This window comes from Scomber japonicus, chromosome 15 (genome assembly GCF_027409825.1).
Source record: "Scomber japonicus isolate fScoJap1 chromosome 15, fScoJap1.pri, whole genome shotgun sequence".
In the NCBI taxonomy this organism is placed as follows: Eukaryota; Metazoa; Chordata; class Actinopteri; order Scombriformes; family Scombridae; genus Scomber; species Scomber japonicus.
The window spans coordinates 22,426,692-22,453,827 of record NC_070592.1 but is presented as its reverse complement, the minus strand read 5'-3'; the positions used below and the strand labels follow the sequence as shown (position 1 = coordinate 22,453,827).

General features: G+C 41.0%; 1 protein-coding gene across 1 annotated transcript; it reads left to right on the top strand.

Moving 5' to 3' along the window:
- Positions 1–310: 310 nt before the first annotated feature.
- fam49al (family with sequence similarity 49 member A, like) lies at positions 311–17,465 on the top strand. The gene is made up of 11 exons (XM_053334174.1): positions 311–540; positions 4,132–4,211; positions 7,359–7,480; positions 8,588–8,693; positions 11,864–12,000; positions 12,133–12,210; positions 12,518–12,634; positions 13,614–13,693; positions 14,048–14,174; positions 15,309–15,379; positions 15,478–17,465. The coding sequence occupies exons 2-11, from the start codon at positions 4,139–4,141 to the stop codon at positions 15,539–15,541; spliced, it is 975 nt and encodes a 324-aa protein (XP_053190149.1). The 5' UTR covers positions 311–540; positions 4,132–4,138; the 3' UTR covers positions 15,542–17,465.
- Positions 17,466–27,136: the final 9,671 nt, after the last annotated feature.

The following is a 27,136-nucleotide window of genomic DNA, read 5'->3' as shown; positions in this document are numbered from 1 at the left end:
AGAGAGAAGGAGTTTTCTCTGTTTGCGTATGAATTGAAAAGGTATAGACACACACACACCAGGAAGGTAGAGCTAGAGGAAAGATGTGGTAAATGTATATAAAATGAACGAACATATCTTATGCTCTTTATACTGAAAACCTCACCCACCAGAGAATCCCCCCTCTACGAACAAAGCACCCGCTTTAAAAACTACCCACAAAGAGCAGAATCTAGCACACAAAGCGTATAGAGAAAACCACAGGCCTTTAAATAGATAGCTGAAAAAGAGAAGTGTGAAGTGGACAGAGATACGCAGAGAGAGAGAGAGACAGAGGGAGAAAGAGCGAGAGCAGAAGTTCGCATCAGTCTCTAAGAAAAGCAGAGAGTGGCAACTAGTGCCACTGTGGGACTCCAGCTATCGCTCTGAGCCGAGCTAACCTGGGATTAACTGACAGCAACGATTTCACAGAGCGCAGAGGAGGAAAGAGAGGAGGCAGACAGGACTGAGAAGAAGAAACAAAAGACAAAGGAAGGATCGAAGCACTTGTAGGAAAACAGGGTAAGAGGAGAAAGGTGTGAGAAGCTGCTCGTCCTGCTTTTAATTGCACCTTTATGTTTATTAAATGGTGAAAGTGGTTTCTGTTTGAGGCTTATAATAGTAAAGATTAATGCATCAGATCATTGTTGTAAGCTGCTGACCCGGTGTGTGAGCAAGCTGCATGCTTTTTTCCTCCACATCTTCTGCTGAGATGAGCAGACGATATTACCAGGCCAACAGTATCCTGGCAACCATCAGCCAAGCGCTGCTCTCGGGATGGACCACATGCTGCTCCAGACTCGCTGTGTGTGTTAACGTGTGTGTATATATATATACGTGTGTGTGGCTACCTATAACAAACACATACACACACACGCTCACCTATTCACATGTCAGAAGGTTTTCACTGCTTTCTACGGGACTCTGATTTGAATCTCAGCTTGACTTCGCCTTTGCAATCACCTTGTCAGACTGGAGATATGAATCTGTTATTCATATATTCATTGCAGCGTTTCAGCATGTATCTTAGGGCAGGTGGTCTAAAAGTCAGGAGGAGACAGAATGTATTTTTACACATTTGGACCGATGCTCACAGGTTACAGCAGTGACTCAGCGTACAGCTCTGCTTCTCAGCCCTCCAGTGTTATTGACGCTACTCAACAGATTTTCTAGATCCAGTAGACAAATACTACAGTAGATACTCTACTGGGAATGTCAGCAAGCTGCCTCAGCGACTGGGCAGTGCAACTCAATTCCTTCTTCCTCCCCTTCCTCCATAAACACTTCAGTGCTGCGTTGCAACACCCGTTCTTGCTGAGTAACAGTGAAAAGACCGGGCTTTTTTGCAGGACGGTGGCATCTCGTAAACATGCTAATGCTAGCCATAAATCACTCTCGCAGGGGAAACTGATAGGCCTCCGCTGTGTGCTAACATAGCACATTAACACGGAGGGTACGGCAGAGGAAGTGAAACTTGGCAGCTGTTTACCTTCTTCTGCTGTAGTCCTTCTATGGTTGAGCGGGGGTGCCAATTGAGAAGGGAGGCTTTCATTTTTATTCATCTTCAGATTTTCGATTCCACTTGTTTTAAAACATTTTTTTACTAAATGTTTTTTATGCAACACCCACACACACACAATCCTTTCCCAGTTTAAAACCAAGACCCACTAGCATGGTATTAAAGGAATAGTCATTTTGGAATTGTGATTATTCATTGTTGTTGAGTAATATGGGAAAATTGAAACCAGTTAGATGTCTGTACAGTTAGCATTGCATAAAGAGAGGAAGCAAGGAAACAGCCTGGCTCTGATCACAAAACTTGCCAGCAGCACCTTTAAATCTCACTAATTGACATGTTACATCTTGTTTATTAAATCTGTACAAAAACCAAAGTGACAAAGTGTCAATTTATGGTTTATGGGGGATGACTCTTGGTTTCCCCAGTTTACACACGTCGTATGGAAGAAATAAACAAGACTTAATTATGGAGTATAATTAGTGAGCTTCAGAGGTGCCACCATGTGGATTTTGTTATTTTTGGACAGAGCCAGGCTTGCTGTTTCAACCATGTGTCCACTCTTTATGCTAAACTAAGCTAACCACCTACCGGTTCTCAAGAGGTCTCATCTAATTCTTAGGAAGAATAATAATTCCTAAAATGTCAAACCATTACTTTATACACGTTGTTTTGTTTGTCCTATAGTGCTGCACATAAACAAACAAACATGCAGACCTGTGTATACTGCCTGTCAGAGCAACAGTATAATCTAATGAAGCTTGCATCATTGGTTTCACAAAGCGCTGGCATCTGGTCTTTGGCTATGAAGTATAAAGAGCCTTACTTGTCATAAAGTATGTATAGACTGCTGTACATGAAGAGCATTAGCAGAGAGTAGCCCGTGCATAGCGGGCTTTTATTAGGTTACTATAGTAATGTAAATGGATTAAAACCACCACTCAGCTCTACTGACTCCCAATGAGAGAGCTAAATGATTCACTACTGGATTTAGGCCCCTCTCTAATCAAATATAGCGCACACGGTGTATCGGATGCAAATTGTGATCAGTGTCATTTATGACTGAAATGCCTGACTTTGCTCGGGATGTATTGCTTAGACAGAAAAATAGAGGAGGAAAGGAAAGAGGGATAATTAGGGAAGCACAGATGGGTAAGAAAATGAAACACTCATAACCTGCTGTGTTCTCCATGTGCATTTGTGTATTTTTATTTGCGTTGCCAGGTTCTGCGTACTGTATGCATTTTGTTGTTTCCTCCCGTCCAGGTCGCCAGCCATGGGGAACCTCATTAAGGTCCTTGGCAAGGATTTAGAGAACTGTCCACATTTTTTCCTGGACTTTGAAAGTAAGTGAGCGCCGGGGTGCGTGCACGTGTCTGTGTGCTTGAAATGTGAGCGCACGTGTGTGTGTGGAGCAGAGGCGTTCAGCGGGAGGTCGCTGGGTGGGGTCAGTGGAGGTATATTTGGTTGTGAGCTGCTGAGTTGTTGATGGTGTGATGAAGTGTTGTTGGTGGGTGTGGTTTGTCATTATCAGATGCTCTCTAGTCCCACTCTCAGTGCTTTCATCCAATCGGTTTTCCATCCAGTGATGATATAAATATACAGAGTGTAGGCGTTAATAAAATGGTGCGTAGGTATTTAAAGTGACCAGAGAAAAACAAGCATTAGTAGGAATCAACACCAATTACATTTTCAGAGAAGTGATCACATACTGTTACTCTTATTCCTCACTACATGCAAGTATGTGCTCTATCAGAAAGTAATTGTATTGAATTATATCTGTTTCAATACTATTGATTAAAATATCCAAAGAAAGGTTAACTGAGACTGAATAAGAATAATTTGAGACCAAAGAAGGACCTCAGAAACTAAATCTATAAAAAATAAATAAATCATAACGGCAACCTACACTGATGCACCATTTGATTACATATTTTCGTGCTTTTTCACTGATGGAAATTTCTCTTTTGACATCTCTCTTTTTGAGTTTCGCTTCTTCAGTTCGAGTGACTGTTTTAACACCACGCTCTAGTCATAGGGGTAACTACTGCCCACAAATTAGGGCACTTTTATTTTGGGCTTATTTTTTTGGTTTCAAATGACTTTTAATTTCTCTCAATGTATTTGTTTTTTGTTTGATTCTTGGTAGATCTTGCTCAACTCCTTTTGAAATAACTATAATCCATAGTATGTAACAAAATGTAAGCCTTAACTTCTTGTATTTATATGTTTTGCACAGAATTTTGCAAATAACAACTAGACTGTAATTTGACTTCAACATTAGACCTTTAAATTGAGGGACTGCTATCATCAGTGCCACCAAATCAAGGACTTCATCACTTTAAAGCAAGCAATTACAGAAAATAATAATGCACGAGTGGGATTAAAGAAGCTCTGTGTCCATGTTGCCATGCTTCACCCAGGACATACTTTCCACCACGCCATCCCAACAACTCCCTTCCATCCGGTCCCCACACCCCACCACCTTCATCCCTCACACACACACACATACACACCGCACACATACATGAACGTGCGCACAACCCCGACACCCATCCCCTCATCACCCACAGACTTCTCCCCTCTCTCTGTTCCAGGGGGCTCATGGGAAACCTCCTGAAAGTGCTGGCTTGCGCCGAACTTGAGCATGGCCCAATAGTTTTCCTTGACTTTGAACGTGAGACCATCCGCTTCTTATTTTTTTTGAGTTATCTCTTTCTCTCTGTTGCCTTTGCTTTTTATTTCCTCATTCATCGGTTTTAGCTGATCATTGTGTCATCTTTACGTCCTTATTTACCCTTTTTCCTACTCCGCAGCTCTCCTCCTCCTCACCCTTTTCTTTATCTTTGGATTTCTGCTCCAGGGACTGGCATTTGAAAGTCATTTGGCTTCCTTCTAAAGGGTCCTAATTTACACACGCCATGTCTTAGGCGCAGACAGATGCACAATAGCATGGCAAGCCTGTAGCAAAATGACAACTATAATACTTTGATCTCGGCTCCTAAGCTCTAAAAACAGAGGGTAGCAGTGAATGCCAGTCCTGTGTGGGTTTCCGTTGCCTGGGGATGACGACGACTGAAAGAAAGTCTATCGTCATCCTTCCACCTCTTCATCCCATCCCCTATTGTGTGACCTATGTCTGACCTATCTGTGTGAGTGTGTGTGTGTGTTGCACTGAAAAATGTGTGAGGGAGTGAGATTGAGAAAGATTGTGAAAAAGGTTTGTGAATAAAACCACCTCTGCCCTCCCCCTTTCTCATTATAGTGAATTCTAAACTTTACACTGTGAAAATGTCCATCTTAACAATAATTTAACTTAATTTTGTAATCGGTGTTAAAAGCTCTTTTCCAGAGTGGAAAATGAGACTAAGAGTCTACAGCTACGCTAGCAGCTGCGTACCAGTTTTTAAGCATTTCTTGACAGTTCATACAATATTTGATTCATCTTGCTAAACAAATAAAAATGTCAACCTAATGGTGATGCTAGAGGAAAGGTTTGTGGATCATCAAAGTCATTAGGATTCATCCTCTGGGGAACATGAGTATTTGTAGAAAATGTCATGTCAATCTGCCCAATAGTTTTTGATGTTAATGTGGCTAAAAATCTAAATCAATATGTGTCATTGTTTTCATGAATCAAGTCATCTTTGGCAAAGAAATTCCCACTAAAGATTTTAGAGCGGATTACGAGACTAATTGAAATGTTAAGATGGGGATGTTTTGCAGCGTCTCCCGACATTTTCTGCCCTTCCTCGACCACTTTCCCCCCTTTTAACAGCTGGCTTCCTCCTCCTTTACTGACTGTATGTTAACATGAGAGTGGGAGAGCTCACTGCTGGCAAGAGACGTCAGCTGCCGAATAGCTTGAATTTCCCCTTCATGTATTATGCCTGTGATTCACTTTACTTCAAAAGCAAGTGGAATGAGTCAGAGTCAGGCATGGCAGCTTTAGACGTGTCCCTCCCTCACCCACCCTGCGCCATCTGTGAGCTCTCCTTCTCAACCTAGAGACACAGTCACCTCCGTCACACAGCAAGTTTGGTTTAAACTCAGTGGCTCTCATTCAACTATTTATAGCTAAATGCTAATCATTGTATTGGGGACAAATTATAAACATGTGGCAAATTTCCATTTCACACATGAAAACCTGATGTTTGGAATTATCTGTCGGCTGTGAAAAGCACTTCTAAAGCCCACTAATTAACTAGATATAATTTAATTCACTCAAAAACCAAAGTATAATATTGACAGTTTGTAATTTTACAGGTGCCTTTCAGGCACTGTGAATGCTAAGTAAAGACCTTCAGAGAGCCTGGTTAGCATTTCCAGTCATGTTAAGCTAATCGTCTCCTGGCTGCAGCTGCATATTTAACATATGTATAAGCAAATGCTAGCAATATTATCATTTAACACTCTGCAAGAAGGTGAATAAACATATTTCTCAAAATGCCAAACCATTCATTTAATGCTATGAGGACATGCTATCCTCATTCAGTTATTATGTAACTTAGTAAATAAAAGGCGTTGTTGTTCACCAGAAGAATGCAGCAGCACATTAATGTTAAGTCATCACTAAAATTGAAATGCTCGCTTGATTACTACGGCAGCTGGTGTGCACTTTAGCAAATATTACATGATTACTATTTCTCTGCAGGAAGGCAAAGCCTCAGGGTGCAAAAATAATCAGCGGCGCCACCGCATGTAGAGAGCTGGCTGGGCACACTTCCACTCTCTCACTTTATACCTGAGTCACACATTGAGATGGATAGCTCCAAGAAAGGAAAACCAAACACAATGACAAAAGAGGACTCATTTTAAATTGTGTCCCTCAAACACTTATTCCTCCTTGTATGCATGCAGCGCGCCACATGGGCAAATAAAGCAGAACTGTGACTGGGAAGTGCCCCGCAGCAAAGCACTGACTTTACAGTACTGTGTGTGTGTGCGTGGAAGTAGGAAAGATATAGACTGAGCATGCCCGGGGGTTGTCCTCCTTGCTGCTTGTTTGTTTTAACATTTCTAACAATTAAACCTCCAGGGCAAAAAAAAGAGCCTGTACCCCTTCATAGTGGTGCAGAGTGAAATGCTGAGAAAAAGATGGATATATACTATTACATCAATCTTATGAGACAATTACACCTTTCCAAGCCTGTATAAATCTCTGCTGAATGAAGAGTTCTGAGGATTACAGTCCAGGAGTCAGACAAATTGTCCTTGTGCTGCAATCTAGACTCTTTTACTGCGCCTGAAAATTGTCAAAATGTTAAACGATTAGCTGTAAGATCCTCATCCAAATGATTCCCTGAAGTGAAACTGATTTGTTGTGTGACTACACACTGTAATCAAACCTCACTGTGTGACTGAGCATGGCTCACAGGTCTCTTGATATTATTCTATGACAGATAAATTATGTAATTCACTTACTGGCCAGATTTTGATCTTAGATGTGTACGGCTGCAACTTGAATCCACTAACACAAATGAAATGTAATAACTTTTACTTGTAGGGATGCCTTGCTTTTATTGCTGTCATGTAGTGAGAAATTAGTTATCCCAGTTTTATCTGGCCCTTTAGGATATCATCTTCTTTCCTCACTAACCTCCTCTACTTTTTCTTCTCATTTTCTTCCATTTCCCTCTGGTCCATCTCTCTCTGCTGACAACATCCATCTCTCCACCCATTTTTCTTTCCCTCTTCTCTGCCCCTTCCCCTTAATCTTTTCATCCCTTCCTGCGCCTCACATCACACTTTCACTTCCTGCTCTCTCTCTCTCTCTTTCTCTTCCTCTTTCTCTACCTTGTCTTCCTTGCTTCCTCCCTCCCAGATGCCCAGCCCACGGAGGCAGAGACAGCCGTGTGGAACCAGGTCAGCGCTGTGCTGGAGGAGGCTCATGGGATACTAGCCGAGCTGCAGTCTTATAATGGCGCGGGCCAGGAGATACGAGAAGTGAGCAGGAAGCACACACGAAGCAGTCGATAAGTGCTGCACATCAATAAACTGCCAGAGCCGCAGAGCAGCGTTGAAACATAACACTCATGTGTGATTTTTACAGGGTGAAATCCTGACATATAGTGTACAGTATGCAGTATGCTCTAAATATAGGCACAGACAGAAATGTGTGAAAGTATTTTTTTCAAACAAAAACATTTGATGCAATATGTTGTTTTTGGTGGCAATGCAGGGTGGGAAATTAGCACCAGCCACCATCCAAATGCTGGTAAAATGTGAAAGTGGCTGATAGATTTCAGGCACAAAATAATGATTTACTATTGGGCATTTATTTGTCAGTGGCTGGTAGATGTTCACATTTTAAAAGTTAATTTCCTATCCTGCAGTGTTACGGCAGAGGCATAAATATCATCTATTAGAGAACTGCTGTGCTGGACTTGATGACCAGCAGCAGTGTGTTCAAATTCAGCTTTTCCTCAGCGACACATGGCTGCAAAGCAGTTCCCTCTGCAGTATCAACCACCGCTGCTGACTGCTCAGCTGTTGGCGCTGTTCTGCTTGTTAACAAATAGTGCTGAATCGTTTTCCTCTCCTTACTTCCTAACCTTGAGGACTTGGAAAGTTTTCTTAAGAACAGACACTTAGCTATCCGCTGAACTATATTTCACCTGTGTGGATCTTTTTTTTTTTTTTTAGCACCTGCAGAGTAGAGATTCAGAAGTACTTTTTGCTTTATTAAATGCACCAAACTGAAAATTCAGCATATACCACTTATATATGTGGGCCGGAATTTTATCGATAACTTAATTTGAGTTGTAATTATCATCATGTCATTGTCATTACAGCAGAGAGATGCAAAAAGTAATGTCATTGTGTATCAGACAGTTAGTCACTAGAACAAAAATAGGTATTTCTTGATACAGTCTGTCCCATCTCAATATTTGCTGAACTGAAATCACTGTAGTAGTAGCAAAGGTGAAAGTGAAAATGTTTTACTAAAGTGAAATATCAATCAGAGGAAGAGCAGAAAGAAGAGACAGGGAGCTTTCAGATCATTTTTTGGAAAGTAACATCTGTGCATTTACCTGTGTTCCTCACCTGCAGGCCATTCAGAACCCAGGCGACCTCGCTCTTCAGGAGAAGGCCTGGAATGCAGTCTGCCCCCTGGTGGCCAAGCTGAAGAGGTTTTACGAGTTCTCCCTCCGACTGGGTGAGCATGGCTATGATGTATACTCTGTAGAGGGCTTTCAGGTGATGTAACGCACTTTCTGGCAGATATGTTTGAAGTCAAACAAGAGTTGAAATTATGGCTGCAAGTATCTAATGCCCAAACCTAAACCTGTTAAGTACATTTACTGTCAGCTAGTCAGTTATCAAAAAACCAAGACACATTAAGTGCCAATCTCATTAATGTGTCTTTGTTGAAGCTATTATACATTATTTGCATTCTGACACAGCTGACATTTTTCTTTGGTCCCCATTTGTCAGATTTTCAGCCAGAAATATGCTTGAAGCTGATTTTAAGTGTTTTTTAAGCATTTGTGTTGTGTACAAGTGCTAAACACTACGGATGTGTTAAACGCTGATTTGACAGATTGCTACTGTACACTAACGGTAGCGGTTCCTCTGACCGTAGTGTAACATGTGACACAACACATGTTTTACTGAAACTTAAATGGGTGGCAATTTAATTTGAAGGTGATAAAAATGGCCCTTTTTTCATTACAAGCAAATGTGATACACTCATCTTGTAGTCTCAGCGCTGGTTCACAGCTCCAGTCCATGTTTTCTGTGTGCCACAGTCGTGATTTTACATACAATTTCACTCCGACAGCATTCCTTAACACACACATACACACGCACACACACACAAACACACAATATGATGTCCTCTCAGTCCTCTCAGCCATCTCTGCAGCATCCTGACCTAGCAGCCAGGCAGCCGTTGCCACGGAAACAGTGGTACATGGTCGTCCAGCATAGAAAGACAGAGAGAGAGAGAGAGAGAGAGTGAGAGAGAGGGAGAGAGAGAGAGAGAGAGAGAGAGAGAGAAAGAGAAGAGAGAAGTATGAGCAGAGGAATAGAGTTCGACTGCCGCCTCTTCTCTGCCTTCCAATAATACTCCAATCTCATTGTGGACATTGTGTTCTCAGCTTACCACAGAATGAGGGCTAACTAATAATTGATGATAATCATTCTACCTCTATGCAGATGAGACAGACATCCTAATACTGCTCAGTACATGGAGAGACAATAACTTTCTCTGCCTTAACATGTCAAAAGCTACTGCTCTTTAACCCCCCAAAACTCTGGTCCACCCCCCAGATATCTCAGATACCTTGACATTACATTAGACAGTAACCTCAGCTTCAATTCGCATACCAACATTGTCAACAGACACTTACAGCCATCCGTAAACTAAACCACCTGCCTGTCCAACCCCATCTTCTCCTCCTTCTTCTCCTCTACCGTAGCATTATTGAGCCTGTTCTTCTCTATGGTGCCATCTGTTTTCTTCCATATGCTTACAGTCAGCAGTAAGAATGAATTCTTAAAGATAACTCATTTAGCCAGCAAACTCATTAGTATTCCCACCCCCGACTTATCTGATTGTACCACCTCATCTCTGAGCCGCAAAGCATTCACAATCACACATGACCCAGACCACCCACTCTACCAGCACTTCACCCCCCTTCCTTCTGGCTGTAGGTATAAACTACCCATGTGCAGAAAGCCCCATTTTAGCAGGAGCTTTGTTCCTACAGCCATACTATCTATCTATCTATCTATCTATCTATCTATCTATCTATCTATCTATCTATCTATCTATCTGTATCAGTGCTAATGTATCTATGAGGCAGAGCAGATATTTTGTCGTCTCTCTGATGGAGGGAGAGGATCGAATCCTAACTATGGGTAGAGTCTACAAACTAGAATAATCCTCCTTTTTTGCCCCTTGTACCATCTTTTCAAGTTTATGCTTTGATTGATTGATTTGACAAGTACAGTACAGTTAACAAACAGCTGCAGTGTGTCTATCCAATCTGTCAGTGTACCCTCAGGAATCAGTGCTCAGCACAGGGACTGTGCGCTCTGGCAGCCATCGTTCTGTGCTGACTGCAGGAGGGAGAGTGGGGTTTCTACCCGGGCCCTTTAGATAAAACGCTTCATCGCTGTATTTATAGAAGGACCTTATGCATTTTTAATGCAGAAGAAGGGATGGTGCCTCCAGAGACATTGCTTCTGAGGCATTACTACTACATGCAACCTCTGAAGTTCAGCTCTGGTGTCTGATTTGTTAGAGGCAGCAAGCCAGTAAAAAGGCATAGGTTCAATAGCATGTCAGACAGGGGATATGTATGGTCACTGATACACACATGCTGCCACATGACACTTAGGCAGCATGATCGGCCCTAGTGTGACCTCTGTGGAGTACCACTTCCATTTCATTCAGTTTTTTTGTCTTATAGGGTGAAATGATACATAAATACATGCTTCATTTTACAGGTGTAATGGTTAACATGTCAGTAATGTTTACCATGTCACCATCTTTGATCTATGTATGTTAGTGTGTTAGCATGCTAACATTTGCGAATTAGCACAGAGGCTGATGCGATGGGATTAGTTTGCAAGTATTTGGTCATAAACCAAATTGCTTATTTTGACTGGATTGTGGCTCTATTAAATCTTTAGGGATCACCAAAGTTATTTGAACTCATCCCAAGGAGATGTTCGAAGCAAATTTGAGACATTTCAATAAAAAACATATACGCCAACCTCATGGCGGTGCTAAAGAAAAGAGTCATTAGGATTCATCCTCTGTGGACCATGAATGTTAGTAGAAATTTTATGGTAATCCATCCTATAGTTGTTGAGATATTACAATCTGGAGTCCTGAGCTGTGTCGCTAGTGTGGCTTAAAATGTAAGGAAGAAAAAACCTCTACATTTAGAGTTTCAAAGGCACATAGCTCCAAAGCCTAAGAGCTCTGAGGGTAAATGTCTGGTCACTTTAAATGTTAAATCTCTGCCAGATGATCTCTGCTTGAGGACCTGAGCTCTGTTCTCAGAGGGGATCCAAAGGTCTGTGCCTGAGGCCAAATCTCACTGTGCTTGGGTCCTGTTTAAAACCCTACAGGTGTCCAAAGATGAGGTGACAAAACTGAAGTGAGGTGATTAAAATCCTGCTGTTTCTGATTCTGACGCTGTTGTATTTTGTTTTTCAAGCTGTTGACATGAAAGAGACTTCAGATCCACGCCAGATTAAAGAGAATTACAACAGTCCGAACACAGGGAGATTAAATCCTGTGCAGTATGACATGCAGATTTCAGTTTGTACAGATGAATTTCTAAAAATCTAAGTGTGTGTTATGTTTCGCAGAGAATGCCCTGCGCAGCCTGCTGGAGGCGCTGACGAGCCCGCCGTACGCTCCCATGCAGCACCTGGAGAGAGAGCAGGCCCTGGCCAAACAGTTTGCTGAGATTCTTCATTTTACACTCAGCTTTGATGAACTTAAGGTGAGAAGCATCAGTTTTGTTGTAATTACAGCCCACACAGACTGACCTTCACCATACTAAAAAATGAACATATTCCTTGACCGCCTTGTGAAAATACTTGACTTATGAGCAACCTTCTGTCTCATCATGCAGATGACGAATCCAGCCATTCAGAATGACTTCAGCTACTACAGGAGGACTATCAGTAGGAACAGGCTGAACAACCAGCAGGTAAGCACTCTGAGGCATTATCAGGCTGTTTAGTGTGCACATGATCAAACTGCATGGCTTCACTTTCTCTGTTTAATCATTAATGACTCAAGTGGAGGTGTTCCTTTTCCTCCTAACAACACAAAGAGATGTACAATCAATATTTCATTTGCCGTTCAGGTTGCACAAATTGGAGGCAGGATCGGCCTCATCCCTACTCTACACAACTAGATGGCATGATAATTGGACTGAGCGATAAATGCTTTTTGAAATACAATGACTTTTTTCTTTTATACTAATGATGGAGTTATGTTGTATTGGCACACAGCTGGAAGCGGAGAACGAAGTCAACAATGAGATGGCCAACCGGATGTCCCTGTTCTATGCTGAAGCAACACCCATGCTGAAGACTCTGAGTAACGCCACCACCAAGTTTGTTTCAGAGGTAGATCCCTTATCCTGACAGAGTACACCATCATGATGTGGTTATTACAGAGAGTGGGAACTACATGAGCTGAGCTGGAGTTTAGATTTATTGTCATGGAGATGAAGCGAGGAAGGGATTGGATGGACACCTAAAAAATGAATCACATTTGGAACATTTAGATCAGCATTCCCCAAAGATGATGGCGCAATCATAAATCTGGTTTGTGATCAGTCAGTGGAGGATTTTAATCAAACCTGTAGCAGTTTATGTTGTACACATCAACTTTAAAATTCATTAAAGGACAGTATTTTAAGTGTGTTTCTCAGCTATGAGACATTCTGGTGATTATGGACTGACCAATAACATTAAGCCTCTGCCAATCACCTGACCTACATGCTTGTCAAATGTCAAAATGTCCTGAGCTAAATGATCAGACAGTACATGTAGAAAAGGACAAATAATTTAGGGTAGGTACGGTACAGAGCATATATTACATTGGTTAATATAACATGAACTACGAGCAAACAGCTATGAAACTTTAATTAGATATTTGTGTTTTTACAATGGATCCATTTATCCAACCTTTTCTTATTGTGAGAAATGTGGTTCAGTCAAATATTCACCTCAAGTGCCCTTGCTGGACGGTTGCGTGAACACTTCCCTCTTCTCTACAGTGTTTTAGTGTGGAGGCGGCAGTATCTCTCTAACTTTACACCTCAGTGCATCTTGATGGAACGGACATTTGAGAAATACTTTTGAAACTCATGCAAAATTTAGAGGACACGCTGGTCATGATTGCCTTTTAAGAAAGTTGCTTCACTCCGCTTACATGCTTTACTCCACTCTACAGATGTGCTTTGTCTCCACCTTGTGTTTAAATACTTTTGCTGCAGTTTTTTTTTTAAAGGAGGAAACTTGCTTTTGTGGTTTGTCTAAAAACTGAAATGAAAATCATGACATTTTTAGGCATTTACATCTCTTGTTTTCCTTTCTTCAGAATAAGACCTTGCCCATAGAGGACACCACAGACTGTCTGAGTACCATGGCCTGTGTGTGCCGCGTCATGCTGGAGACTCCGTGAGTACTCTCCGCATTTCCACTTCTCTTACATATACTCGTCTCCTTGTTTTCCTTTCTAAAGGTCAGAAACCTACATTTTAATTAACAAGCCCTTTCAAAGTGAACACAAAAGGGTCCTTCTCAAGTTGGAAACACTCATTCAGAGAATGAATAAAGAGCTGGATCCCGTCCTTCATGCCAAACTCAAACCACTTAACTAATCTTTTTCCTTGATTGATTTCTTTGTCATTTGCCACTTTCTACTTGCCCTCTCTGCCTCCCCCTGAATCTTTATCCAACCCTGTTCTTTTTTCTTGATTTGTCAGACTTCTCCATGTTCTAAACTCATATTGTACTTTCTTCCCTTCCCAGAGAGTACCGTTGTCGGTTCACCAACACAGACACCATGCTGTTCTGCATGAGGGTGATGGTGGGCGTCATCATTCTCTATGACCATGTTCACCCTGTCGGGGCTTTTGCCAAGACCTCCAAAATCGATGTGAGTAACACACGTTTTATACTTTTACATCTGTCTGATGTTTGACTTTCCTTAAAAGTTGGAAACTGGCCTGTTATGTTATCCACTGTTAATACAGAAGAGGGTAGTCCAGCTCGGTCTACAAAGGTTCATCTCATAATCTTGGTTATCAACAAGGTGATTTAAATTCAGAGTGGTTCTAAACTGACATTTTGATCACCTTCTACCGAGCAAGCATACAATAAATGATATCCCTTTATTAATATTATATTTCTTATGGCTGACAATAAATCATCAGTGTGGTGTGAGACAGTATTTTACTCTACAGTCTGGGCTTCTGTAGAGAGTATTAGTAATTCAGTGTTTGAAATACAGTTTTTGGAAACTGTCCACCTTGATTAGAGGAAGATTTGATTGGAAAATGTTGAATCCATCAAGTTATTATGTTTTTTGGGTGGTAATGTTCATAAACAGAAGAAAAAAAGGTTGCAGTCCTGAGCCTTGATTAAAATATGTCAGCAGCAATATTAGCTTTGATGTTGATGCATATATGTCTAACCAAGGGGGCCCCAAAGATGGTCCAGGATATGTCTGAGGGGCAAAAATACGATTAGATTAAGTGAAAACTCTGTTACACACAAGTCATGTTTTTTTCATGTTTTCTCAGTTAAAAAAAAAATTGAATACTTTGAGCCCTCCAAACTGAAAAAATCCCTCCAAGTCAAACAATTTGGATGGAATAATCTGAAAAGAACTGTCCACACAATAGCCATAATCTCTGATAGTGGTCATTAGAAGATTTTGTTTCATTTTAAGCAGTCACAAGCAAAAAAAAGTTAAAACCACTAGTTTAACCTTGTTAAATCACATTTTATTATGTATGACACATATTCAATATTACATTTGTAGATGTGGTAACTCATTTTTTGAAATGTGTGTTTTTGGGTCAGCATTTCTTCATTGTGTAAGTATGGATGCAAGCGAGTGTGTGTGTGTGTGTGTGTGTGTGTGTGTGTGTGTGTGTGTGTGTGTGTGTGTGTGTGTGTGTGTGTGTGTGTGTGTGTTTGGCTGCTGCACGAGCAACAGCAGGACATGAGGTTGATCTGAGGCTACTGACCTTTTCTCTAACGTCTGTGTTGTCTTTGTGCCTCGCAGATGAAGGGCTGCATCAAGGTGCTGAAAGAGCAACCGTCCAACAGTGTGGAGGGACTTCTGAACGCACTGAGGTGTGTATGAACGTGCGTGACGTCCAAAATCATGACGCACGAGGACTTGTAAGAGCTTTCTGATTCCAGCACGTTTTCTTTTCCTCTTTTTTTTCCAGGTACACGACACGGCATCTAAATGATGACAGCACCTCCAAACAAATCAGGGCCCTCCTGCAATGAGAATGAGGAGAGCGGTGGAGGGAGGGAGGGAGGGAGGAAAGAAGGAGTGCACTTGAAGGAGGAGGAAAAAAGAGGAGGAAACAAACGCCAGTGGCTGATAAACCAGTTTGTTTACAACGAACAAAGAAAGTCATCTCTAGGTTAAAGAGAAACCTGATGATAATAAGAAGAGGAAAATAATTATATATATTGTCAGCTGTCCATCATTCTGTCTCTCATTTTGTAAAGTAAGAAAAGAGAAAAAAAAAGCCAGAAAAGAAAATATAGATATATATTAAAACAAGTGAAACACAAACAGCAGATGAAAATAGGTAGGATTAAAGACTAAGAGGAAGCTATATTGAAAATTAAGGTCAGAACCGAAGCGATGGCGAAAAGAAAAAGTACAAAAAATAAAGGGTTCATATCACAGCAGTAGTCTGACAAGTATTTTTGCACACACCTTGAAAGCGACACCATCTCCTTTTTCCCTGAAATCTGATCCAACTGATTCCATGAGATTTCACGTGCGGTCGCCTCTCACACACACACCCAGTTTACCCAGAGGAGTTTTTTAGCTCTCGAGGTTGCAGATGTGGTGGTGGTGGTGTGGTGTGGCACGGCTCCTCCATCTCCTCCAGCTGCACTAATCTCCATCCACAGGTGACTTGTGAAGCAATGTGATGGACACACTCCGGAGATTTGCTTCCACTTGTTTCATTTCTATTTTTTTTGTTGCTACATCAGTGCAGCTGGAGGATAGGAGGCGATAGGAGGAGATAAAGAGACAGTCTCCTTTTTTTCCCCCCCTAAATATCATCCTCTTTGTCCCCATCACCTCCCTTTCCACCCATCCATCCATCCATCTGTGGGATATGTGGTTTCTTTTTCCATGGCACAAAAACACCCTTGCGCTGTGTATGTTCCAGCACAAAACATCTTGTGAGTCGTCTGGCTTTACTTGAACTATAGCGTTCACTCTCTCTCCATGGTGCTAATGTGGTTTAGATATCACAGTGCTAGCTTGTTAGATATCATTTGCCTGTGAACGACGTGAGAAGAACTTTTTTTCATCCCCCTTTTTTTGCACTAATACTTAAACGATGAAAGCAGCTGTAACCGTCAGATCTGCTTTTTTCCGCTGCTTCTTTGTGATTTTCAACATTAGTGCAGAAACAGGGACAGGACAGAGGATTTCACACGCTTAATCGACTTGTAAAACTGCAACTGAGAAACCACAGCACACTTATTTTTTCACCCAGTGCCAAAGCTGATTGGTTTATACTCGTATTACATCGTCAAGCCAGGCCTGAGGAGGAGAAGGGTTTTTTTTTTTTTTGAGGGGATGGAGTCTTATAAAACATCACTTACACACACACAACACACATACACACACATACAAAAGTCAGAAGATGGTCAAATTTACACACATGCATTAAAAGGGAGAGATCTGAGTGCTCCTGTGTAAATATGTGACGCTTTTCTTATCAGGCATCTACATGGTCAGCTTAGATCCTCAAAGGGAAAAACACAAAAAAAACATCTGCATTCAGTCAACTAGAGTCATTAATTTTAGTACGAGATTGATAAAGAACTAGGAACATTAAATAAATGGGAAATAAAAATGAAAATAAAAAAAGGAGATTTAAAAAAGAAGTGCTGTACTTTGGATGTCTATAGCCCTTAGTCTAACTTAATTTGATCTTATAATATATTTTCTATACAGGGGTATGTGCACAAGCATATTCTGTATAAATATATAGATGGCATGTTGTAAAAGTTCTGACAGAAATGTGTAAATAAGGTGTTTTTATTCATTTTTAATTGTTCAGTGACGCTGAAATGGGTATGTGTTGTCTCTCAGAATTACCATGCGTTTGGCTTGGACCATCGGACTTGCCGTAGTCATAGGTTTCAGAAATTCAGCTTCATTATGGCGAATGAACCAGGGGGAGGGGAGGGATGCTATGAAGTGGTGGTGGGGGGGGGGGGGGGTAGGGGCTGTCCATTTGCTTGTTATTTTGTACATTTTGTGCAACAATAAACTTGTCATTTATTACATTCAATCACTGATGTTTGTGTGTCTATGTGGAGCTTTAGTGCTCCTTCTACACTATGCTATGAGTCAACACAGTTACTCATGTTATTGTGTAAATATGGGAACAGATTTTATTATCAGATTACCTTTAAGCACTGATGATGATATGCAACACACTAGACCAGCGCTCAGTCAGGTAATGGAGCATCTCAACTGGTGCAGTTGGTTGGAGCTACACTGCTTATGAGTATAGGACTAAGAGCTTTGGAGCATGATCACCCTACAATGTAATCTGATCCTTCAACTCTTCTAACATAAATCTGAAATTTATGGGACCCTTTAGAGGACAAGTGGAAAATAAAATGGATGATATATACTATAATAAATCAACTTTATGCCATAACAGCATTTAGGGTTAGCGTTATGGTTAGGTTTTAGTTTGTTAAATATTCTTCTGGCAACACGGGCTCACAATGCCAGATATACAATATTCATTTTGATTTTAAGAACTCGCAATGTGGTGAAGTGAGTCCTTGTGTTGATGGTATAGTGTGGAGGGTTGCAAACCTAGGGTTAGAGGCCCCACATGGGTGCATGAGGTGATTCACGCAGTAGCAAACTAACTTTTCTTTGCTCTTTGCTTGTTTTCTGACTGTTTCTGTTATATAAGTAAGACTGTATAGATTCAATGACCTCTGAATAACATTCAGATGAAGCAACATTAAAATGGAAAAGCGCTCGTTGATCTGACTGCAAGTAGATACGACTTTGTACTAAAGGGTAACGAGCAAAAAAGGAAACCACTGATGTAGAAGATGATCACTAAAAACAAGGACACTGAAAGAAATTGAGCTGGCGAACAAACTCCAACCAAGAACCTATAAAGAAAAACACAGTAAAAGTACAGACACACACACACACACACACACACACACACACACACACACACACATCAGAAGACTGAGGAAGAACTGTCACCTTCAACAAAAAGAATTAAAAGTGCCATTCAGCGCAGCCAAGTTATGGTTATAAAACCCAAATGCATAAAATCAGTAGTAAGTAAGTATTAATCAGCACACATTACACATTATAAAGTTGTTTGCAACATTTTTAGTAGGCCTATGATATGTGGTTTCCCTCCTGTCTGAATATGGTAGATATAGATCAAAGGCTTCATACAGACCTATCAGTTTTAAACATTCTTCAGTTTCCTGTATCATTTTCACTTTGTGTTTAGATTGATTGTTTTTCTGGGTACAGCGTGTTCCCCTATTCCAAGAATTACGGATGTCATGTTCCCCCATATCACCACAAGAGGGCAGCAACAGATCACTTCATGACCGACTGCAAAGCGAACCAATTAAGATAAAACAGATATGAGTAACCCTCTTCATCTGGATCAAAAACAAAAGAGTCTGCTTCACTAAGTGCCAAGAAAACACACTCACGCCATAATAAAATATCCAATAATTCATTAAGGAAATCATATCTTTCTCTAAATGAACTGCCAAGTTTGATAATGAAGCAACTTAAAGGTTTAAACATCAGTTGTTGCTTCACTGCCAGACATAGAGGCTGTTATTAGAGCCTGAGTAGTTTTTTTTTAACAGAACAGTGGAGGAAATGATCTGCAGGCGCACAGTTCAGTCAGCTGTAAGGTCCATCTAGTTGTACTGTACAGTGTGTGAATGCTGGAAGGTGTAAAGTAGGGCAGGGGGACACAGGAGAGGCTGTGAGAAGTTATATATGGAAAAGAGAGCAGCAGGCAGATACTGTACCATCTTACAGGGCAATGTGCAACCACAGCTTACATATATAGAGAGGAAAGACTGTGAGGAAAGACACAGGCACCCATGACTTAACTGTGATTTGGATGTAAAATTAAAAAGATAGTAGGCAAATACAGTATCTCATGGCGTATGTGTGTGTATGTGTGCGATACGATTCAGGCTTTGGCTTTGTGCCCTAACTGTCATGTAATAAATAAAGAACCAATGTCTGCTCTTTACTTCCCTAATGGCACACATTCAAATTCGAAGCTGCATTACTCCTGACAAGCTTCAGCTATTTACAGTCTCTAAAAAAGACAATACAAAGTACAAAATAACACAAAATGAAATCAGATAAGTGGGAGAGGCAGGTGAAAACAGAGCTACATTGTGACTTTATGGACTGAGCGACTAAGTGCAGATTTTTCTAAGTGACATTAATGACCTGTAAATTTCCACTTTCGTGCCAAAAAAACTCCATGTTCTAAAGTGTTTTCTCCACAACTATATTATTATCAGGGTGGAAATGCTTTCAAGGGACATTAAAACTCATTAAAAAACCAGACCAGTGGAATTATTTAAGAGTTAGCACCTTTTCAATAGTCTGGGACACATAGGGCTGATTCAGTTGAGAATGAATTCGCAACAAATTTAATAATATAACGGAGGGAGAAGTTAAATATGCAAATTTAAAAAAAACATCACTGCATATTTGTACATTATTAACTATTTTTCATCATTATAATGTGTGATCAGCAGCTGTAGAGGAAAGGTGAGCCATCAGTTGTGAGCCTGGAAACAAAACACTGCAGAGCAAGCAGGGTCATCATGAGAGGAGAAATCTTCTTTTCGGTTACATTTTTTCAACAGTTAAAGATAGATCAGATGATCCAAAAGTTCCCCTTGGAATGTTTTGCGAATTCCCCTCTCGCTCTGATGCTCTTACTCCTTTCCCTCTCAAAGCAGCGCTGCCGCAGCAGGAGCGGGAGCAGGGCTGTGCCCAAACTAATCAACTATTGACCGTTAACTGCTCAGAGGAGAGAACGCCTTATCAGCCAAACATTGTATGATACACGTTTGAACTGTGGTTTCCCTCTGTTTGCTTCCCTTCCCGCCTTCCCTCTTAACTTTGACTCAACCCACACACACATAACAATAAACAGTTTCTTCTTTCCCTCTTTGTCTCCCTATCACACACACCTACAGTAACCCATGAATACTACTGCATGGCTAACAACGCTTTATATCACCACCCATTGTCCTCGCCAGCTGAAATGTAAATCAGCCCCAGTGTTGTTACCGCTGGTTACCAACTGCTGCTCCGCTCAACCTGCACTGTACAAAATGTGCTGAGCGACATTTCTGCGTGCATGGAGATGAGTCCGAGTGTGTGTGTGTGTGTGAGCAGCCATGTGAGGACAACTGTTCCCTCATCATTTGAATTGATGGATCCTGTGGTAATTTATTACCATTTTGGCGCTTTGTTCTTTGAAAGTTGGCTGTTTGGTGGCTTTAGGATAATAAGAGTGTTTGTCATTCATGCAATTTCAGTCTGTAATCACCAGACTGGTAATGCATGTATGGATTAGGCCTGAGCACCAGAAACACTTCTATTACAATCAATTTTAATGTGAGAACAACATGTTTTGGCTTACGGCCTTTCATCGGGGTCACCCACAATAAAGTTGTTCTTTATACTACAAGTGTTGCTGGAGTTTTGAACTGTTTCCCTTTCTCCATACTGTAGAGGTGAAGCTGTGCCTGAAATCCCTAAACTATGTATGCATCTCAGGCACGTGCACACATGAGAAGCATTTTAAAAAGAGACATTTCTACTGCATTGGCGTTTCTCTGAATCAGACGCTCATTCTTTCTTAATGAGCACTGCACATGGTTAAAGATTCAATCGACTGTCAATATCCATTTTTATGCAAAAATGCACAAGTCACATACTTCAGCATGCAACTACTGGTTCTAGGAGAAAAAGCCAATTGCATGACTACGCTTGTTAAAGAATCAATAGAGCGCGTTGCATAACTTCAGTGCCTTGGATCAAATATCACATATGTCGTGGGTTTTTCTGTCCACTGGGTGCTGCATAACTGATGTTCCTCATGGATCAAGTTGACAAACTGTCACGATACTGCGGCAGATACGAGATATATATTTATGATACAGTTTAAATAGAAAAGTGTGTGTGTGTGTGTGTAAATGAAAAGTACAGTAAGACAATATTTGAACTGGGTATAAGGTGTGTGAGACCATGTTGAGTAGCACGTTGAAGCATACAACTTCACACAATAGGGCCCTTTGTTTGAAATGGGGTGAAGAGGATGTGTGTGTGTGTGTGTGTGTGTGTGTGTGTGTGTGTGTGTGTGTGTGTGTGTACGTACATGTATGTGCAACAGCTGCTATTGGTCTACATGGCATCTAATGTTACGTTGGGTTGCATAACACACAACATGAGTGAGACATGTGCTGTTACACACAGACACAGACACAGACACACACAGACACAGACACACAGCCACACAGACACACACACACGCACACACACACACATCTGTTTTACAATACCTGTAAAAAGCTAGTGGCGCTCTAACTTTTAACTGCTGCAGCAGGTTTCAGGAGTTTCAGAATTTTTTTTAATGTGATGTATAAGTGACAAAATGTAACTTGAAGGAGTGGGCACGGTTAAATTTAGAACATTAATCCAGTGTGCAGGAATGTGCTGTAAAATGTATTTATTTAATGGAAACAAACAGCATAGAGCACTGCATGAATTCACAGATGCTTCTTATTGTTTTCATCACAAAACTGGCAAGCGGAGCAGTGAGAGTGTGTCAATAAAACTGTAGCTGTTGTGCAACACCTTACCACATACTGACAGCATGTAGACTGGAAAAGTGACAAAATTTGAGTGTGTAGTGGCAGCGCAGATTTTTTTTTTCCCCCACAACGCTGTGTACGAAGGGGGAACGCAGAAGCCATTCACAGCTGCAAAAAATTTAGATATTGCAGACCGTGGTGAGACAGCTCCAGAAACATCTTTCAGAAGAAAACCAAACATAAATCTTTGGAAAAACAAAGTATCCAGATTGTATAAGTGGTAGCAGCTTCCCAAAGTTGCCCCTTTATTGACTTTTGATGGTAATCAGACACAACTGGATTACCAACTGGGCAAAGTGTTCACTGTGTGTCAGCTGGTTTGTAGTAATTTCACTGAATCTGCATCCACTGATTTTTTTTGGGCCACTTGGGACCAATGCAACAAGCTGTAAAGACAATATTGATATCAATAAAAGTTGTGTTTCTGGCCATGTTGTGAATATAAATGTGGTATTAACTTTCCTTTTAGCTGTGTTCTGGTCTCACTCACTAGGGAAATGTGACTCCTTAGCTGCTGAATGCTCCACTATAGTCTCCAGCTAGTTGCTAACTGTGTCTGTTTAATATCGGGTGCTAGGCATGTAGTGTACATTTAGTTTTTAAAGCTTTTTTACAAAAAAAAAAACGTTGCATGCTGTGGCCAAACATAACCTGATCAAAGCACTGAGAGTTAACTAAAGTAGACTGAGGGCTGGAAAACCAAAAGAATGAGCTGCAAGAATCTAAAGCTAAAAACAGGAGATAATTATCTGTGAGTTTGATACTCCAAGCAACTACTTTCACATTACACATAGTCATTTTTTCCCCACTATTGATTAAAAAAATGTTGCAGTTTTAACGTGGATCCTGCTTTATTTTTCTTACAATTAGACCCTCTCCTAAAAAGGGACCCTTTGTCATAATCTACTTATCATTATGTCAGTACTGCACATGTATGATTCAATTAATGTGTGTCATATACAAGTCGAGGCAGTATTCCAGTATGTTAATGCACGATTAAAAACTACTGCTCCAGGACACCCGCAGCAGGTTAATCCAGCTATGGGTAGATATATATATAATTTACATAAAAACTGTCAATGTGTATGCAGATTAGTACACAGTCAAATGGTTACAAAAGGGGTGTATGTGTTTAATTTTGACACATTTGGGTGTGCCTCCTTCAATCCAAATTTGAACTGCAGCTTAGTATTTTTTTTTAACTTTCCTCAATTTGATATTTTATTATCTTGCCATCCTTGTGAGGAGAGGAACACTGAGGAACACCGAGGAACACCCAGCCTATCCTGTCCGCTTTGCTGTCCTTCACCCTGGCAACGAAAGCGTTAAATGCTGCAGTGGAGGAGGATCCCTGCCCCGCCCACTCTGAGGCTATTTGCATATCGGGCGCGAAGCTGTAGCTCTTTGTTGCCTGCGTGAGCTCAGCCAAAACCCCTCCCACAAAACGCCGCACTGGCGGGAAAAAGCCGGCACCAGCGCTTAAGTCACTGACAATGGACACACACACACACACACACACACACACACACACACACACACACACACACACACACACAGGCTCTTTGTCTCACATACAGTTCACTGCAGAGAGTACACTGCTCCCATGCAATAAAAAATGAACACACATGGCAGTCGGGCTGCATTGTTGCTCCTTTCATTGGCTGGCACACCCATTTCCTGCCTGGGAGCCCAAAAAAAAAAAAAGAAAAGAAAAAAAGGTGAAAACAAGTGGACAGAAGATAAATAAAGAGAAGAGATGAGCAGGATTTAATATGATATGAAGGCAGCTGAGAGGGAGAGAACTGCAGTCATCTAACACACACACACACACACAACGCAAAGTGTATGAGGAGTGAGACAATGCCATTTATGTAGCCCCACCAGACACAATACATCAAGTGTAAGCAGCTTTGGCTAAAATAAGCACATTACTTACAATACGTGACAATACAATGTGTGCTCTGTTTGTGTGTGTGTGTGTGTGTGTGTGTATGTGTGTGTGTGTGAGAGAGAGAGAGAGAGAGAGAGAGAGAGAGAGAGAGAGAGAGAGAGAGAGAGAGAGAGAGAGAGAGAGAGAGAGAGAGAGAGAGAGAGTGGGTGAGTGTGTGCCCTCCTAAGTGTTGCCCTGGGAAAAGAGTTCACTGGGTTGCTGGAAAAACAGGAAGGCATGTCATGCTTTGGATTGGGGAGGGTAGGAGAAGAAGAAGAGAAAAAAAAGTACCGAGCGGCCCCCGCATTACATAACCAGGCAGGAAATATGCAGCAGAGAGAGAGAGAGAGAGAGAGAGAGAGAGAGAGAGAGAGAGAGAGAGAGAGAGAGAGAGAGAGAGAGAGAGAGAGAGAGAGAGAGAGAGAGACAGAGAGAGACAGAGAGAGAGAGAGAGACAGAGAGAGAGAGAGAGAGAGAGAGAGAGAGAGAGAGAGATGCATACACTGCTGCACCTATGACACTTTCCTAGAGGCTTTTCGCATCTAATCACATCTGCTGTACTTCTTCTCCTCATCCCTCTGTCGCTTTTTTTTCTTCCAGGAGCCAGACAAAATGACAAAAAAAGGAGCCCCATGAACTCATTGAACCCCCCCCCCCCCCACCCCCCACTCCACCCAAACACACACATCAATAAATGATGGTCTGCACTTGGCTCTGGATGCATACATCACATCGCATTGAAACGTTATAAAACATCATCTCCAAGTGGGATTAGGCTGCAACACACTCATCATTCATTGTGCAGCTCTGGAGATGTGTATGTGTGTGTGTGTGTGTGTGTAATCCATAATACATATAGATACAAATGCACAGCTGTTACACTTGCGCTGAAGGAACCACAAAACACACCCACACACCAGTGCTCAGGTGGAGACGGAGAGGCCGCAGCCGTGTGTTCCTTATTATATTGATAATGTGAAACATGCAAAAGGCCCCGACGTCTCACATGTGCGCACTAACAAACACAACGCTCCTTTATCTGACTGAGTCACACCTGACAGTGTTATGTTTCTCACTCCGTTACGCAACACCAACTTCTGAATTGTCTTTGTCCTCTTCCTGATAGACCGTAAAACACTGACCCTGAACAGAGGAAACTCGCATGTGGGGAGATTGACACAAACAAACACACATACCACACACACACACACACACACCAAGCTTTAAAAAGATTGCAAATGAGAAAATAAAGTCAGAGTGTACAAATATGAACACGCAGTTTACTCTGTCCTCAATAAAGCTCAATTAAACTCATGCACACAACAGCTGGCAGCCTGATAGATGACTTTGTTCCTCTCTCTTGCCAACAGCGACAAAAAAGAAAAGTTCTCAACATTCTTAACTAAAAAAGAAGTCCTTCGTGTTCCACATGCCTCTGCCCTGCGATAATCAAGACTGTGTGGTGTCTAATATTTTGCCATTGTAGAGGACCGACCTTCTATATGTCTGTAAACATGTTTACGTGCCACACGAGCAGATATTTCTTGCATATAAATCTTATTTTTGGTAGTCAAGTCAACAGTGTCTTGGTCTGCAGCTGCCGCTCTATCTGATTAGCTGCTTGCATGTCTGTTGGCGTGTGTAGGTGCGTGTGAGCGTGTTTTTTGTCTCGCCAGGGCCAGATGGCAGGGAATGTTTAGTCAAATGGGATTAGAGATTAGGATTAAGTGGACTTCAAATTACCTAGACGCACAGTCACTGGATGACACACTACTACAGCAGAGCTCTAAGGCAAGTTCAACAACACGTAGTGTCTGTTCTGCTTTGTTGGGATACTAACTGTGAAAAATCAAGAAAAAAAAAGGCTTTGAGTAGCTCAAAATGTAGCAGTGTGCTTACCAAAAGTTTACTTATTGATGAAACATACAACATTATGCAACAATCTAACTGTAATTTTAATTTGATGATTGATGACGATTAAGATATTTTACCCTTACATACTATTCAGCGTCTAATTTGACCCAGTGTTATATTTCAGACAAGAAAACACAACCTAAAAACTTTCTTTTAGCCATACATTTGATGACTTTTCCTTATATGAGCCAGAATATACAAAAATAGAAATATTTCAACTTTTTAAAAACATTTTTGTCCTAGCTGCTAGTGTTTGACCCATATTTATTTAAAAAAACCCAAAAAACACAATTCAAAAATAGTTAATTCGCATTTAGTTGAAATTGTTATGTAACGTTGGAACAATATATAGTGTGATTGTAAACACTTTTTCTCCATTGACTAAAAATGTAAAAATTGAAGATTACACCCTCTGTGCTCTATTACATATAGAGATATGAGGGGATATTGCAGCCATGCTTGCAGCACTATGCTACTTCAGCATGCTAACATACTCACCAAGTCAACTTACTGATTCAAAGCCGGTCTAAGCTTCACCATGTTCACCAGCTTAGTTTAACCCATAGTAGACTAACATTTGATAACTGGCACTAATTACCATAGTACAACTGAGGCTGATTTCAAATTTAAGATTTTAGATCCCTTCCATTACTACTATTCATCCTATGAGGTACATGAAAGTGTGTACCAAATTTCATGACAATCCATCCCACAGAGACATTTCACAGACAACAAGCGTGAACCTCATGGTAGCGGGAGAGGAAATGACTGAAATCCATTCATCTGGTAGATCTTGAGATATCAGACAGGAAAAGGTAAACCTCTGTGTTTCTGGTGTTACAACAGAGTTAAGGAGCATCAGATTTATGTGGAAACTTCTTCTGGGCACAGCGCTTGTCTGTAACACATTTAATAGTAATGATCCCAACATTGCTATCATTGCTAAAAATGCCCATCATACATGATACCTTCAAATCATTTGTTGTGTTTAACTTGCACTCCAAAACTTAATATTTCATTTACATTTTCTTGATTAATGACTAAAACGATTAATCATTTATCAAAACCGATGGTGA